The 17,950-nt window shown below is 43.1% G+C and overlaps 1 protein-coding gene across 1 annotated transcript; it reads left to right on the forward strand.

The window, feature by feature from the left end:
* Positions 1-10,983: 10,983 nt before the first annotated feature.
* Positions 10,984-14,380, forward strand: LOC116881617 (glutathione S-transferase Mu 3). Its single transcript, XM_032881520.1, has 8 exons — positions 10,984-11,103; positions 11,507-11,582; positions 11,943-12,007; positions 12,988-13,069; positions 13,163-13,263; positions 13,576-13,671; positions 13,759-13,869; positions 14,180-14,380. Exons 1-8 carry the CDS (start codon positions 11,053-11,055, stop codon positions 14,276-14,278), a joined length of 681 nt encoding a protein of 226 aa, XP_032737411.1. The 5' UTR covers positions 10,984-11,052; the 3' UTR covers positions 14,279-14,380.
* Positions 14,381-17,950: the final 3,570 nt, after the last annotated feature.

The following is a 17,950-nucleotide window of genomic DNA, read 5'->3' on the forward strand; positions in this document are numbered from 1 at the left end:
AAATCACATCTTAGCTGGTCACACTGAATAGGAAAGCCAAAATTTTCCTTCACAAAAGGGAAAAAAGGCAAGAGTCTTAGAATCTGACTGTCAAGGGCCAAAGTTAACCCAGAAATGTTGACTCCTTCGGGTGGGGAGAGGAGATATTAACCGATCACCCTTTTAGGGCTTCATAGAACTGAAGGAGTCCTAGACACAGGGAAAGACTTCAGGACCAGAAAACAAACAACCAAGTGTTTTAGCACAGGGCTCCCCAGATTTCCCAGCAAAGACAGATGAGGTGAGTGGCTGCCAGGACATCCAAGCTCAGTGGAACTGGCACTGGTTAGGCTATTGGACCTGGGTTTGAATCCCAAGCCACCCATGGGAACTGAAGTTTAGAACCTTAAGCTCCCCAGGCATTGCTTGTCTTCATAAAATGGGCATAAAATCTATTTCACAAAACTGTGGTGAAGCTTAAATTGGAGTAAGTTAGCCAATGTATATGAAATACTTAGATTCTTGCCTGACATATCATAGGTGTTCAAAACATAATCACCTTTTGGGATGCCGAGGGGGCTCAGTCGGTTAAGCACCCACCTTCCACTCTGGTCATGATCCTGGGGACCTGGGATTGAGCCCCTGAGTCAAGCCGGACTCCCTGCTCAGTAGGGATCTGCTTCTCCCTCCCCCTCTGCTCCTCCCCCTGCTTGTGCTCTCTCTCTCAAATAAATAAAAGCCTTAAACAAACAAAACATATTTGTCTTCTCCCTCAGGTTGATCTGGCACTTTGGAAGAGAAATCCAGGCATCTTAAGTCATCTGTCCCTTTGTGTTTCCACTTTTTTCCTTCTTCCCTTTAGTGAGGTGTTCCTTTAAAAAGTCCCAACCTCCCTTTAGCAAGCTAGGGGGAAATGTGGTTTCCCATCCTCGGGCCTGGGGCCTGGGGGTTCAGTGTCCTGATGGCCAGGCCAGAAAGCTTCTGAGGAGCAGCCTTCCCACCACCCTCGACGACAGCCATTTCCTGGTGATCAAGAGTCTCAGTCCCTCTCTCCGCAGCAAAATGAACAAACCTTTGAGAATTGCAAAAGGAAAAAAGGAAGGAAGAGAGTTTTATTCGAGCCCAAGTGAGGACAGCTGCCCCGGGATCCACAATCTTCACAAAAAAGAGAGTGCTCCTGAGAACGAACATTTACTACAGGGTTATATGTGGTTTTTTGTTACATCAAGAGTTACAAATCACCATGATGAAGGACATTTCAGAAAAATCACAAACTTTATTTTATGTGCAAGGCTGCAGGCTTCAGAAGTATGGGAACAGAACTTAGGGAGATTGTTACTCTCATCTTTAGTCTGAAATGTTTCTTTTAGGTTATTTGCAAACAGATGTACAATGCCTGCTAGGGACAGCAGTAGAGCCCGTGCTTTGAAGTTTGGTGAAGTCATTCTGATCTTGGTAACTAACAGTCGTGCTTCCCTGGGAGCCCAGGGGCAGGGCCCACAAACACGAAAGTTGAAAATTTCCTTTATCATTTCCCCCTTTGGATCACTAATCTTTCCTCAGAAAGCATTGAAGATCAACCTTATTTTATGTCTCTTGGCTCCAGGATGACTGGCTTGTCTGTCGTATGTCAAGCCTCGTTGCTAGGTGTGTGGGGGGGAATAAATACACACACACACACACACACACATAATATACGTATGTGTACATAATGTATGCATATGTGTATGATATATATTTTATATATTGTATATAAAAATATATATATCCTATATATTATCTAGAGCTCTTTGTTGAGGAAAATTTATTGTAATATAAATGGTGGGAAGCTTAGAAGTGATATATATTCTCTATTAAGACCAAATGGCGAGCAAACATAGCACACGTGCTTGACTTAGATTGTCTAGTTTTGATGTAACATTTATAACAAAGACATATGGACCATAAAAGAATTCTGATAAGCAGAATTTGAAGAAACCAATGTGATGTTAAAACAGACTTAGAAGAAAAAATCCAAAAAATCCTTTACATACATTTTGATAAAAGGGTAGGGAAATTTATGATTATTTATGTGAAAGATGAAGCATGTGCATGGGGCAAACATAACATATAGTCCCATGTTTCTTCGGGGCAGAGACTTAACATCAGAAGAAGGCAAAATAGTCCCTCACATCAGGAGGTTTTCTTAGGATGAAGAGAAAGGGCTTTGGGCCAGCGCCAAGAGCTGGTATGACCTAGATGGGGTCTTAGGCTCGTTGTCTCTGATGAGGAATGCAGAGCCTTGGGCACCTGGGTGGCTCAGTCGGTTAAGCCACCGAGTCACCACTCCCAGAGTCCCGGGGCTCCCAGCTCTGTGGGGAGTCTGCTTCTCCCTCTGACCTTCTCCCTTCTCATGCTCTCACTCTCTCTCTCTCAAATAAATAAAGAAAATTTTGAAAGAAAGAAAGAAAGAAAGAAAGAAAGAAAGAAAGAAAGAAAGAAAAAGAAAAGGAAATGCAGAGCCTTGTTCCCAGGCTGGAGCCATATCAACTGGCCTTGAGTCCAGGCTTCTGCAGGGACAGCTAGTGAGATTGTTAGTAGGGTCTGAAAAGACACACTAGCTGATGGGGGGAAATGGTTGTCTGAAAAACAAGTTTTAAATTTTTTGTTAGTTTTAACTTTATTAACCCAATTCTCCCAAGTTACGATCTTTCCTTACTGTCGAAGAACCAAAATGATGACCACTTTGGCCACTTCTTTATTTCTTCAGGTGAGGTAGGTTTGGGGTAAAGAGCCATTTTGCAGATCTTAGCTGTGCGATGCCTATGTCCTGGGCTAAGCAGAAGTTTTTAATTTAAAGGTTCTAGCAGCAAGGGAAATAGAAGCAACATGGAGTGAGACATGCTAAGTTTTTTTTTCCTGTTGTAATTTCCCACTGTCAGTCCTTCATTCCACTTCTATGGAACGTGGGTGGAGGCCCATCTTCTGTCACTGCTTCAAGCTGAATTGGAGTGCAGTAGGGTCTTTACAATGGAAGGAAATGAAACGCTATAGGATGCAATTCTTGGTTCCTTGTGCTAATAGAAGGGAACTATCAGAGATAGAGAACTTGATATTTTCCCACATAGTTTGGTACTATATGACATCATTAATTTTAACCCCAAGTATATTTTATGGAAAAGTAACATTACAGTTAAACCCATCATTCCCTCTAAAATCGATATCAGTGGGTATCCAAGAGAATAGCTGAGTAAACCAGTCCCCACCACCTTGCAAAGGCAGGCCTGGCGGTCAAGGGCTTCTTGCTGCCAAGGGACTTGCTGTCTGATTTTATCTATATGGATTCTATTTCCCAGGGGGAGTTCATTATAGGGGCAGTAAGTGGTGTTAGCCATCACAGAGATTCTGCCTTAGTCAGGAAGCAGTCAAGTAATTGGGAAGAGGCATTTTCTATGGAAACAAAAGTAAAACACAGGTTAATGGTTGGAGCAAATGACAAACCCAGTGCCTGAGTCTTGAATACTGCCAGATTTTCAGATGTCAGGCTTGAAATGTTCTCAGGCAGAGTGGGAACAGGCAGTGGCAATTAGATGGGTTTTTTCGGTTTGTAATTTGAATGTGTCCTGTGATCTTTTTGAGTGTCCCATAGAGCAACAGGTACAAAGATTGTCTATATATTGGTTTTGTGGCAATTCCTCTGAAGCTAACCTCAAGTTGTCCAGCATCAGTCTTTAGGGTTTTAGGAAAAATGGGCAGTTTTAGTTAGGAGAAGAGAAGAAGACTAGAAACCTTAGCTTGGAGAGCCAGGCCCAGATACTTGAGGAAACCAGAAGGATTGAGGATCTAGTCTAGTTTATAATAAATAATATTAAAATCTAATGTCTACAAAGATGTGTTATTGAAACATATTCTCTCTATAATCACCCTCATTAAAAAAAAAAAAGATTTTATTTATTTATTTGAGAGAGAGAGAGAGAGAGAAAACACAAGGAGGGGAGTTATGCAGAGGGAGAAGCAGACTCCTAGCTAAGCAGGGAGCCCGATGCAAGGCTGGATCCCAGGACCCTGGGATCATGACCTGAGCTGAAGGCAGATGCTTAACCCACTGAGCCACCCAGGTGCCCCATAATCATCCTCATTTTAAAGATAGCCAAATTCAAGACTAATTTTTTTGTAAAGCAGGTCCAGTTTTAACAAACTTGGTCCAGTTATTTACTCAGCAAGAGCTGTGACCAACCATAGTCTTTCAAACTTGTATTGCTGGAACTTTTTTTTTTTTTTTTTTAAGTGGGCTCCATGCCCAGTGTGGGGTTATACTCACAACCTCAGGCCTGAAAGTTGCTTGCTTTACTGACTGAGCCAATCAGATACCTCTGGAACTTTTCATAAGGAATCTCCAGATTAAATTTTTAGTAGCCTCTTGAAGCCAGAAGCCAAGCCAAATACTTACTATCAGACTCGCCTGTGATATCTGTAGATTTGGGCAAATTCCTCTTCTCAAGGCTCCCAAAATATCCTGAGGTTCTTGCACCTTCCAGGAAACAACATTCTTTACTTACCTGGAAAGGCTGTTGAGAACTCCAGAAGCAAGGGTAACATTTCCAAAGGGCTCTATTGGCTTCATAGAGTCAACCTTAATTCCTTAAAACTGTCTGGTCATATCTGAGTCTGTGCATGTCTCTCTCAAATACAACATTCCAGTCAAAGCCTTGAAAATATAACCAGTGTTTTCAATGGTGTTCTGTTATAAGGAGAAGAGATTTTTATTGAACTTATGCAAGTAACTGTAATTGCCATGAAAGAAAGAATACTCACTTAGGGTTTCTGAATTTCAGAGGGCTCAGGTAGGGAGAAAAGTTACATATCTTAATTTGTTCATAAAGGAATTTTTTTTAAAGATTTTATTTATTTATTTGACAGACAGAGATCACAAGTAGGCAGAGAGGCAGGCACAGAGAGAGAAGGGAAGCAGGCTCTCTGCTTCGTAGAGAGCCCGATTTGGGACTCAATCCCAGGACCCCAGGATCATGACCTGAGCTGAAGGCAGAGGCTTTAATCCACTGAGCCACTCAGGTGCCCCATAAAGGAATATCTTTATCATATTTCTGTAGATCACGGATATTTTAAGAGAAAGTTTCCTTAATCTGAAAGAGCAAACATTAGAGAGCCAACAATCTTTTAAGTCAGAGTCATAAAAAACTGTAATCATCTTTCTTTATCCATTTAGCTCCATGTTATTAATTCTTGTTTGAATGCAGCTTTTTCTGTTAGTTCTGGAAATTTTTATTTAGCTTAGTTTTATGATCTTAAAGATATCAAATAACTATATTTGTCAAAAGTTCCTTTTATGAGTCTCCTTGAAGAGGAAACACATTTTGCAAAAGCATCAGAAAAATAACTAGAAATAACAAAGAACTCAAAAATGGGCATAGTTAAAAATCTGATATGAGAGCTCATTATAACATAGGTGGCAAGGAAATCTAGTTATTTCTGACATATAACATTTCAAAAATCAGAATATTGGGTAGCCTGGGTGGCTCAGTGGGTTAAGCCTCTGCCTTCGGCTCAGGTCATGATCTCAAGGTCCTGGGATTGAGCCCTGCCTCGGGCTCCCTGCTCGACAGAGAATCTGCTTCTCCCTCTCCTTCTGTATGCCGCTCTGCCTACTTGTGATCTCTGTCAAATAAATAAATAAAATATTTTTAAAAAATCAGAATATCAAGTGATGAGTGAGGATCTAATAACAGAACATACTAAAACTTTAGAAATTTCATATATCTTCTAGAACAGTTATAGCGTTTATCCATAAAATACAACCTAAGGATTATCATTGTTTGACAGTGCTTTCCAAGTAAATTAACATACCAAATTAGTAAGCCTAATTAGTCAAAAATATTTCATTTAGGATTTGAATTTCTGGGAAGTTTGTTAAAAAAAAAAAAAAAACACAGAATGGGAGCGCCTAGGTGGCTCAATGGATTAAAGCCTCTGCCTTCAGCTCAGGTCATGATCCTAGGGTCCTGGGATCGAGTCCCAAATCGGGCTCTCTATGAAGCAGAAAGCCTGCTTCCCTTCTCTCTCTCTGCCTGCCTCTCTGCCTACTTGTGATCTCTGTCTGTCAAATAAATAAATAAATTCTTAAAAAAAAAAAACACAGAATGTTTTACAGGATGTATCTACATAAGATCATAGATTATTATAAAATTTAATATTTAATTACTGCTTAACCAGGTGGCCGTAAGAGATTTTATGGGAGGTTGTGTAATTGTTAGCAAAACTTAACTCCTTTAATACTTTTTAAGATTTTTATTTATTTGAGAGAGAGAGAGCATGAAATGGGGGGCAGAGAAGGACAGAGGGAGAGGGAGAAGCAGGCTCCCCGCTGAGTACAGAGCCCAATGAGGGGCGCTATCCCAAGACCAGAGATCATGACCAGAGCCAAAGTCAGATGCTTAAGCAACCAAGCCACCCAGCTCCTCTAATATTGAAAGATTTCATTTTTTAAAGTAATCGAAGACCTGATAAAAGCAAATATGGAAACCTTGTTTTTCTGGGCAAATAGGGAAGAAAAAAATAACTTGTTTATAATTACTTAACAAGAGCAGACCAATAATCCAAAAAACTGGGTCTTTTTTTTTAACAGAGAGAAAAGCCAAATTTTAATTTTGTATCAGTGCACTTTTAAAACTTGTTTATTTCAATCTTAGTCCTGACCACACATAAAATTTTTTTCAAGGATTCACCTTCACAAACCTTCTACAAGTTTCTTTTTAACTTAGATTTTGTCCTAAATTTTCCCTCTCTACCTAACCAGCTTCATTCCAGGACAAAATTATTTTCTTTTCCATCAACAAAAATGTCTTTTCATGTCTTATGTCATTCTTACATACTTATTTCTGTACATACAGAGTTGCTTTATTAAATCATCTTCCAGCAGTCTCAATCATATTTATCAGAATTTTAATTCTGAGAAACCTTAGTCTCCAGTCAAAACTAGTAACAAATTGTGAGTTATGACACCAGAATTCTTCAGATTGGCAATTTTATGAATGTATTTTGTAACTTCTAGAAACTTCTTTTCATAGTATAACCTTTCAATAAGGCACAAAGCATGTTTACAACCTACTCAATTATCTTTAATTTTTCTGCAATAAGAAACCAAAAGCAGACAAACTTACATTTAGTAGTGTTTTAATATTTCATCTTATCTGGAAAAGACTTGGATAGCCAATGAATTTAACCTAAATTATCATTTTACTTAGCACAACTTCAAAGTTTTAGATGACCAGTAATTTTTTTTTTTTTGGAAGCTCTTTAAAAGTTTATCCACAAACCCTTTTATTTATTTCACCTACTCATTTTTAACAATTACCCATGAAAACTTCATGAGACAAACAAAGTCAATTATTATTTTAAGTCCTCTCCTGCTGATAAACTACAACAGGGATAACATAAACTTAATATATTAATTCAGGTAGAACAAAAGTTGGTTCTCTGTATTATATTTGATATTGATAACTCTAAAGACACATTTATTTAAATCAAACTGACGACCTTGCTTTAGCTTTAATACAGCATTTTGTTGCATCTGTATCCACTGGAAAGTCCATCAGTCTCTTTCTCAGTGACCAATTTTATTTGGGACTCCTGTGGAGAACTCTGAAGTGAGTGGCTTAAGTCGAGGGAAGTTCTTGGGCTCCTTCATGTTAAAACACCCAGTGTCTGGTGTTTTAGTTTGAGCCTCCCGAGGAGGTTGCCCAATAGCTTGGGATGCCTTTTGCTCCTTGATAGGGTAGGAGGAGCCAGAGTTCATGGCGCTAAAGGCATGAAGGCAGCACAGGAGCTGGCCCTGGGAGCTGGCTGGGTAGAGTACTGGAATAGGAGGAGGCAGAGACAAAGGCAACAGGGGTGTGGCTGGCAAGGCCAGTGGCAGATTTAAAGTTTTCGGATAACAACAACAACAAAATTCTCCTTCTGCTGTCTGGTTGCATTTCAGCCCCATCCATGGTAGAGGTCGGGGGCAAGGAGTGGGCTGGGCACCAATTCTGGTGCTTGTGCTCAGAGCGCACGGGGTAGGTTTAGAATTTGTAGTGTCTGCCTGTCTTCCTCTCCCTCGTTATTCTGACTATTGGGAAAGGGGTCAGGTGTCCTTCATTTTGTTCATCTTTATCTCTTTGGATCATCAGTTATTCTGGGATGTGTCTTTAGTATGGAATAACATAAAAGTCAGAATTTGGAGAATTTTATCCCAGAGCATGTGAACTTGAAAAACATTTGGGTGAGCTTTTTTCTTTCGAGTTTTAGACTGCCCAATTTTTACAAGTGCTTGCCTTTAAACCAATTAAATAGAGCTCTTCCACAAGGTAATTTGAGCAATACCATCCAGAAGTAGCGCAAACATCTTATGCTTGTAACGCACAGGGACACCTGTACACAAACAGGATGCAGACAGCTTTAGTCTATGTTTCACTAATATTTGTGGAGAGGAGGGGTGCCTGGATGGCTCAGTTGGTTAAGCAACTGCCTTTGGCTCAGGTCATGGTCCCAGAGTCCTGCGATCAAGTCCCACATTGGGCTCCCAGTCCCATGGGGAGTCTGCTTCTCCCTCTGACCTCCCCTCTCATGCTCTCTCTCACTCTCTCTCCCTCTCTCAAAATAAATAAATAAAAATCCTTTTAAAAATAATTTAAAAAAATTTGTGGAGAGGACATTAAAGACCCAATTTCCAAATATCCACCCCCTTTTTAAAAAGAGATTATTTATTTGAGCTGAAGGCAGAGGCTTTAACCCACTGAGCCACCCAGGCGGCCCTCCAAATATCCCCATTTTATTAAAACCGATGTGGGGCACCTGGATGGCTCAGTCGTTAGGCGTCTGCCTTGGGCTCAGGTCATGATCCCAGTGTCTGGGGATCAAGGCCCGCATTGGGCTCCCTGCTCAGCGGGAAGCCTGCTTCCCCCTCTCCTGCTTCCCCTGCTTTGTTCCCTCTCTCACTGTCTCTTTTTGTCAAATAAATACATAAAATCTTTAAAAAGATAAAAAACAATCTAATTATAAGACGGCCTTACAATTTATGGATCCATTAATTAGTTATTTCCCATTTCCAATTAGAATACGGCTGGTTGTGTACAAAGATACCAAAAGCTCCAGCAACAGACAAACCAAATGAAGCCAGAGCACCTCTGTGATCATTGGTTCCTTCCCAAAAGCCGGGGGTTTCACTGACTGAACCAGATGTCTTCCCAGTGTCTGGTGACTTAGTCTTATAGCTGGCTTTCTCTAACTGTGTGCATAAGAAACTAATTCAGATACGTCAAAAGAACCCTATTTGGCCCATGTGAGACTCAGATTATCCTTAAATTTTCCCATTTATGTAAATACTTGCAACTATAGGCTCATTTGTGCTCTCCATATAGCCAACTAGAATTTCTGTGGGTGGCTTTTGGTTTTCTGGGGGTTGTTCCATCCTTTGAAGCAAGTTTCCCCATTTCTTTTAGTTTTGGTTTTATTTTTAGAATAAGGTTTGAATAAGGTCTAAGAATAGTAAGTGTGGCGGATTGACAGGGTGCTGTTCATTCGTGTCACTTTCCAAACAGCTGTGATATACTCTTCGATGTCTCAGTTTTCCCCAGCAAGATCTAAGAACCCCGAGGGGACTCGGAGCACTGAATGATCAGTCCTTATGTGTAAGACCCCAGAGGAGCCCTTACCTCAGCAGATGGAAATACCTATGGGGCCGTGACAGGTCTTGAGGAATATCCTCAGACACTTCTAGGTTTTCAGTCACCTGAAAGCACTGTTTGGCTGGAAGAAGCAAATGGCCCCTCTCTTCAGAGCTGAGTGATTTAGTCTCTCCTATTTCTAGCCAGAAACTATATTCAAGCTTCAAGCTTCATATTAATAACATCAGCATAATGCCAAAGTGAAACAACCAATCCATCAAATCCCCCCTCTAGGTTATTCCCACCTAGAGAACATTACCAACCAGTGACCTTTAACAGCTGGGAAAAAAGTCAGGAGCTTCAACTCAGAAGGTCCAGATATCAGGAGAATTTACCAGATACAGCTGTGAGACACTGAGAAGTCAGAGGGGCACAGGGGGCTGGTGCTGGTACCAGCACAGAGTTCCAGCCCACCCCAAGGTATTCTCAGGTAAGCTGCTCTGATATCCTGCCTCCTATGCCAACGTAGCAGAACTGCCAACACATAATGAACAACCCTTTTAGAGCTGGGAGAAAAAGAAAAAAGGAAAAGAATTTTATTAGAACCCAAGTAAGGACACTACCCAGGATATACAGTCTTCACAAAGAAGAGAGTGCTGCTGAGAATGAATGTTTACTACAGGGTATATTTGGTTTTCTGTTACATCAAGAGTTACCAATCACCATGATGAAGGACATTTCAGAAAAATCACAAATTTTATCTTATGCTTTTAGTATGTGCAAGGGTCAAGGCTTCAGAGCTATGAGAACAGAACTAAGGGAGAGGTTTACTCTTATCTTTAGTTTGAAATGTTTCTTTTTGGTTTTTTTGCTAACAGATGTACAATGCATGCTGGGGGGCAGAAATAGAGCCCATGCTTTCAAGTTTGGTGGAGTCACTGTAACCACGATAACAGTCGTGCTTCGCTCGGAGCCCAGGAGCAGGGCCCACAAACATTGAAAACTGAAAATTTCCTTTATCACCTCTCGGTGCTTGTCCATCTCCCCATCTCCCCATCTCCCCCCAACCCCCCACCCCTGGAGAAATATTTAGGACAGGAATCTCACCCTCCAGGGATTCACCAGGGCCCTCACTGCCTGGGTTGCTGGTGCTCCTCCTGCCCTGACTGGCACTATTAACCACCTGAGCGCAGCTCCACCACCAGGGAACGCAAAGCCCCAAACCCAGCGGCCTCCGCCACGGCCCTACCTCCAGCCCTGAAGACTACACAGATTGCCCCGCCGCTATTCCTGTGGACTCGCGGAGACAGGGGAGGACGCTGGGTGGGGGCGGAGTCAGAGCTCTCGCGTTGGCCCCGCCCACTTACGTCGGGTATAAAGTCCCGCCCGTTTGCCGCGTACCCCCAGACCTCGAAGGCACTCAAGGACCATCATGTCGTTGTCCAAGTCGACCATGGTTCTGGGTTACTGGGATATTCGCGGGGTGAGTGCCGTCCCGACGACCGAGCCGCTCGGTCAGGGAGACGGTCGCGGAGGCGACCGGGGGCTCAGGGTCAGCGGCCTCCGAGAGGAGGGGGCGATACTCCGAGAGGAGGGGGCGATGCTCCGGAGCCCGCCGACCCTAGCCACGGTGCAGCCCGCCCTAGCCGAGCTCCCCGACTGCGGAGACCGATCCCTCCTGGCTTCTGGGATCGCCAGGAGAGGGATGAGGACAGCAAGACGCTGAGGTCGATCTCGGGCGGGGGGTGGGGGGCGCTTAACGACCGCCTGGGCAGGGTGCACGGTCTCCGCAGCCCAGGCCAGGGGACGTTGGCGGGCGGGGGTTGGGGGGGGGGGGGGGCCTGTAGCCGCCGCGCAGGCGCTGACAGCGGGTTTTTCTTCCCCAGCTGGCGCATGCCATCCGCATGCTCCTGGAGTTCACTGAAACAGGCTATGAGGAGAAACGGTACACGTGCGGGGAAGGTAATGCATCCCCTGTCCGTGACCCGGTGCCCAGCGCTAAGCCCCCGGCCCTCGAACTCTCCCTGTGGTTTTATGCCCGGAGGGTGGCATCACGCCTAAGTTGGGTGGGACGTCTGCCCCAATTACCCGGGAGCCCCCTGCTGTGTCCCGCATGGGGAGAGGTGGATGCATCCTTTATCGAGCTGGGGATCCTCCCTCTGCCACGGTCCAACCCAGTTTACTAAATAGGCCCGGAGAGTAAATGGTTAACTTTGGGAGCCTGCTAATGTGAGGTATTGAGATGAGGTTATTTCTTTAAATCTTTCTACTCTCCTCAAGCAGGATGTTAAGAAGGTTGGGCCCCACTTCATTCTCTTACAGCTCCGGACTATGATAGAAGCCAGTGGCTGGATGTGAAATTCAAGCTCGACCTGGACTTTCCTAACGTAGGTGTCCTTAGGAGAAGAGGGGGCGGAAGGGAAGGCCTTCAAGTATATCCTTGCTTCTTTCCTCTCTGGTCTAGGGGGATCTAGAATGTGGGGTCTTAACCTGGATAAAATAGGTAGAACTCAAGGGTGCCTGAGCTTGAGAAAAAAGTTATTTTCATTTCCAATAACCACGATTGAAAAGTTAACAATTCCTTCTCTGGTGAATATAGGTAATAAGTGACATTGGTTATTAGCCATGGCTGTGACTTTGTCACGAGTAGAAATTGGGTATTTTCACATTACTTTACATGTGTGGCAGATCTTGTACATAAATAGTAGTTATGTGCATCAGACTTTGAAATTATGATAGTTATTACACCTCCTTGTTATTTAACACATAAATAGTCACACATGATAACTCTATTTCTTTAATGTTTTACAAATTGTGAAATCCTACATAATTTGCTTTATGTATTTAAAAATCTTATTCTGACAAAAGGTCTGTGGCTGCGTGCACACACACACACACATACACACACACACACACACACACATACACACACACACAGAGATTAAGAGCCCTGGCCTAGAACCAGGTGGGGGGGGGGGTGCCCTGGGTGGCTCAGTGGGTTAAGCCTCTGCCTTCACCTCAGGTCATGGTCTCAGGGTCCTGGGATCAAGCCCCACATTGTGCTCTCTGCTCAGCAGGGAGCCTGCTTCCCCCTCTCTCTCTGCCTACTTGTGATCTCTCTCCCTCCCTCTGTCAAAAAATAAATAAATAAAATCTTAAAAAAAAAAAAAAAGAAGAAGAAGAAGAAGAAGCCCTCCTTTCTTAAAAAAAAAGAACCAGGTGGGGACCCAACAGCTATTTTCTTCTTTGTCCTAACACAGCATTTTCTCTCTACTACTTACCTGTAAGTCTCAAATTCCCCAGGAGAGAGAGGCAGGGAGGCAAGAGAGAGGTCGGTTGCTCATCTGACCTGTCCTTTTCCTTCCAGCTGCCTTACCTCATGGATGGTAAGAACAAGATCACTCAGAGTAATGCTATCATGCGCTACATCGCTCGCAAGCACAATATGTGTGAGTGGGGTAGGGCCAGCGGGGGAGACCAGGCTGGCAATTCTCCGGGAGGTGGATGATTCCAAGGGTGATTTCTCATCCGCCGGCCTGTAGGTGGCGAGACTGAAGAAGAAAAGATTCGAGTGGACATCGTGGAGAACCAAGTAATGGATTTCCGCATGCAGCTGATCCGGCTGTGCTACAGCCCTGACCTTGTAAGTCTCCTTAGCAGGCAGGCATTAAGGAAAAGGAGTGTTTTAAAACCCCAGCGTTCATTCTGCTCCATTCTGCTACTTCTGCTGTCCCACCAACCCAGCCTGTCAGAAATGTGGGGGGGGGGGTTCCATTTGTCCTATAACTCTGGTGTTGGCCCCCTGTTCTTTCTGTTCTGCAACCCCTACTGAAGGCAGTAAGAGGGAGGCACACAGAGGAGGGGGCCGCTAAGTGTCCCCTCACTGGCCCATGCCCTGACTCGCTGTGAAGGTGGTGACAACTATTCTCTTTCTCTCTTTTTCCCTCTCTCCCAGGAAAAAATGAAGCCTCAGTACTTGGAACAGCTACCTGGACAACTGAAACAGTTCTCCTTGTTCCTGGGGAAATTCTCATGGTTTGCAGGAGAAAAGGTAGGAAGACGGGAAAAGGGGAAGATGCCTTTCTATCTCCCAATATTACTGAACTCTGCAAACCTGACCATCTTATTGCTCCCCTAGCTCACCTTTGTGGATTTCCTCACCTATGATGTCTTAGATCAGAACCGTATGTTTGAGCCCAAGTGCCTGGATGAATTTCCAAACCTGAAGGCTTTCATGTGCCGTTTTGAGGTGATGCTCCCTGCACCTTTCCCTTTCAGAAACACTCCCAGACTCCCCTGGTCCCTAGGGGACCCCATTATGGTATATTCTTTCTCAGCACCAGCATTTGCGTAAAGGGATCCATGGTTGGACACCTCTACACCTTCATGTCTTAGGAAGGGCCTGGCTTCTGTACCCTAACGGCACTATCTGCATGAAATTGTGGCTGGGGGTGGGATGGATGCTATAGAGACAGGCGGTATGGGAATGTCCCTGGTTTGGGATGGGTCTGTTGGACTGGGTTGGCGTCTTTACCAGGTTTGGTGTGCTTTCCCTTCAGGCTTTGGAGAAGATCGCTAACTACATGCAGTCTGACCGCTTCCTGAAGATGCCCGTCAATAACAAGATGGCCCAGTGGGGCAACAAGAGAATATGCTGAGCCGGAGACGGATTTGCACTGCTTGTTTTATTCCATCCTGTCCCTAGGGAGCGCGTACCCTCGCTTCTCCACTCTTTTCAATAAATAGCATTCAGGCTACTGGTGTCTAGCTGGAATTTCTTTTGGGAGTAAAGGCCAGAAGAGAGTAAGGATATGTGGATGGGGCGCCTGGGTGGCTCAGTGGGTTAAAGCCTCTGCCTTCGGCTTAGGTCATGATCTCAGGGTCCTGGGATCGAGCCCCGCGTCGGGCTCTCTGCTCTGCGGGGAGTCTGTTTCCCTCTCTCTCTGCCTGCCTCTCTGCCTACTTGTGATCTCTCTGTCAAATAAATAAATAAAATCTTTAAAAAAAAAAAAAGGATATGTGGAAAATTTCCAAGATGTGAATCCAATCCCTGCAACACTGACAATCCCCTTGCACCACAACTGTGTTCCAAGATAGAGGTGCTTGCCCAAGTCCTGAGAGCGAGCACTAGAAACAAAGGTGAGATTGTGCAACTGTAGAGAACAGGTCCATTCCATGGGACTAGAGCCCTGTAAAGATGTGGCATAGATAACAAATGAAACTGTATGGGACTGTGGATTTTGCAGAACTGAAGTTCAGAAACAGACCCTTATATGTGGGAATGTAGCGTGATAAAGATGGAATTTCAAACTGGTGAGCTAACCAATAAGTAAGATTGGGGCAATCACTTACCAATTAAGAATGATAGTGGGGCTTCTGGGTGGCTCAGTTGGTTAAGTGTCCCACTCTTGGTTTCAGCTCAGGTCATGATCTCAGGGTCATGGGACTGAGCCTCACACTGGGGTGCACTTGCGTGCTTTCTCTCTCTCTCAAGTAAATAAATAAAATGAATGAATAAAACCTTTAATAATAATAATAATAATAATAATAGACCCCTACCTTAAATGCAAGTTGGTGCAGGCACTTTAGAAAACTGTGGAGATTCCTTAAGAAATTAAAAATAGAGCTTCCCTATGGCCCTGCAATTGCACTACTGGGTATTTACCCCAAAGATACAGATGTAGTGAAAAGAAGGGTCATCTGTACCCCAATGTTTATAGCAGCAATGGCCACGGTCGCCAAACTGTGGAAAGAACCAAGATGCCCTTCAACGGACGAATGGATAAGGAAGATGTGGTCCATATACACTATGGAGTATTATGCCTCCATCAGAAAGGATGAATACCCAACTTTTGTAGCAACATGGACGGGACTGGAAGAGATTATACTGAGTGAAATAAGTCAAGCAGAGAGAGTCAATTATCATATGGTTTCACTTATTTGTGGAGCATAAGGAATAACATGGAGGACATGGGGAGATGGAGAGGAGAAGGGAGTTGGGGAAAATTGGAGGGGGAGACGGACCATGGGAGACTGTGGACTCTGAGAAACAAACTGAGGGTTTTGGAGGGGCGGGGGGTGGGAGGTTGTGTGAGCCTGGTGGTGGGAATTATGGAGGGTATGTATTGCATGGAGTACTGGGTGTGGTACATAAACAATGAATTCTGGAACACTGAAAAGAAATTTAAAAAAAATAGACCCCTAACCTCAAACCATTCACTAAAACTAACTCATCTTCAATTCAGTCCCAACATTAAACAGAGCTATAGAAGTGTTCAAGAAAATGTAAGAATATCTGTGACCTTAAGGTAGGTTTCTCTAAATAGGACTTAAAAACAAAAAGCCATAAAGGGAAAGATTTGCAAATTGAACAGTATTTAATAATTTTCTATGACAAGGGACAAATAAGTATAATTAAATGACAAGACGGCAAATGAGACAAAAAAGGACAAAACAAAAACAAAAATAAAGTACCAGTATAAAGACTATATAAAGAACTCCTATAAATCATTAAGACTTTTTTTAAATGGACAGAAATCTATGAACAAATGATTTACAGAAAAAGAAATGTGCTAGCCAAAAAAAGTATTAAACAGATGTTTATAATCCAAGAACTGCAGATTATAACAGTGAGAGACCATTTTCCATCTATCAAATGAACAAAAACTAAGATGTTTGTGAAGTGTTGGCATTTCCTGCCTGTGAGCCTGTAAATCAGTTAAACTGGAGGACAGTTTGCCAACATCTTCTAAAAATCAAATCACGTCCCGTAACCCAACAATTTCCATTCTGGTGAAAACCTCCCCATGCACCTAAGCCATATGCTAAGACTGTGGTATGGTTTGTGGGAACAGGTGAAAATCCTGCCCATGCCCATCAGTATCATGGAATACCATAAGGCAACTAAAGAATGAAATTGAACTGTGTGAACTGACGTGGAGAGCCCCCAAGACACACTGTTGAATTTTAAAAATTAGATTGTAGCTAAGCATGTTCGGTGCAAAACCTGTTGCGTTTTAAAGAAGGAAACCATAAGGTAAGCATTTTCTACAGATACATTTATGTTTGTGAATGAGTAGAAAAAGACTTGGAAGGGGGCATGTGGGTGACATAGTCGGTTAAGCATCTAACTCTTGGTTTCAGCTCAAGTTGTGATCTTGGGGTCATGAGATCGAGCCCTACATTGGGCCCTACACTTAGCATGGAGACTTCTTGAGATTTTCTCTCCCTCTGCCCTGCCGGCTTGTGCTCTCTCTCTCTCTAAAATAAATAAATCTTAAAAAAAGAAAAGAAAGAAACAGAAAAAGGGCTGGAAGGACACACTGAAAAATGCTGACTTTAGGCCAATGGGAGAGAGCCCCAGGCTTCAGGATGGAAGTTAAAGGGGATCTTAGAGATAGGGCTAAGATTTCTCTTTTTTTTTTCCTTTGTAGAACTATTATGCACTGGGGACCATCTGTACTGAAATGTACATTTCAAAAGGGTGAATTCCATGTTTTGCTTGTTTTACTGTGCTATATATATCTGTTTTTTATTGCTGTACAGTTAACATAGAATGTTCTATTAGCTTCAGGTGGACCACATAGCGATTCAGCAACTCTACACTACTCAGTGCCCACCACAGTAAGTGTAGTCCCCATCTGTCACAATACAATGTATAGCTATATTTCCTATGCTGTGCTTTTACTCTCCATGCCTTATTTATTTTATAATGGGAAGTTTGTACATCTTCATTCCATTTATCCATTTCACCCATCCCCCACCCACCTTCCTTCTGGCAACCACCAGTTTGCTCTCTCTATTTAAGTCTACTTAGAGGTTGTTTGTTTCATTTTTACATTTGTTTTGGTTTTTGAGTCCATGTATCTGTAAAATCTTTCTCTGTCTGACTTATTTCACTTGGCATAATACCCTCTAGGCCCATCCATGTCATCACAAATGGCGAAATCCCATTCTTTTATATGGGTAATATTCCATTGTATGCATACACCACATCTTCCATATCCATTCCTCTATTGATGGACACTTGGGTTGCTTCCACATTTTATTGTAAATAATGCTGCTAGAAACATAGCATGCATGTATCTTCTTGAATTGGTGTTTTTGTTTTCTTCTGGTAAATACCCAATAGAGGAATTATTGGATCATACATTTCTATTTTTAACTTTTTGGGGAAACTCCATACTGTTTTCCAGTGGCGGCACTAGTTTGCATTCCCACCATGGGTGTACAAAGTTCCCCTTTTCTTCTCATCCTCGCCAACACTTGTTATTTCTTGTCTTTTTTAGTCTAGCCATTCTGACAGGTGTGATGCATTTCCCTGATGATGA

The sequence above is a fragment of the Lontra canadensis genome, unplaced genomic scaffold (assembly GCF_010015895.1).
Source record: "Lontra canadensis isolate GAN:19392208 unplaced genomic scaffold, GSC_riverotter_1.0 scaffold75, whole genome shotgun sequence".
Classification (NCBI taxonomy): domain Eukaryota; kingdom Metazoa; phylum Chordata; class Mammalia; order Carnivora; family Mustelidae; genus Lontra; species Lontra canadensis.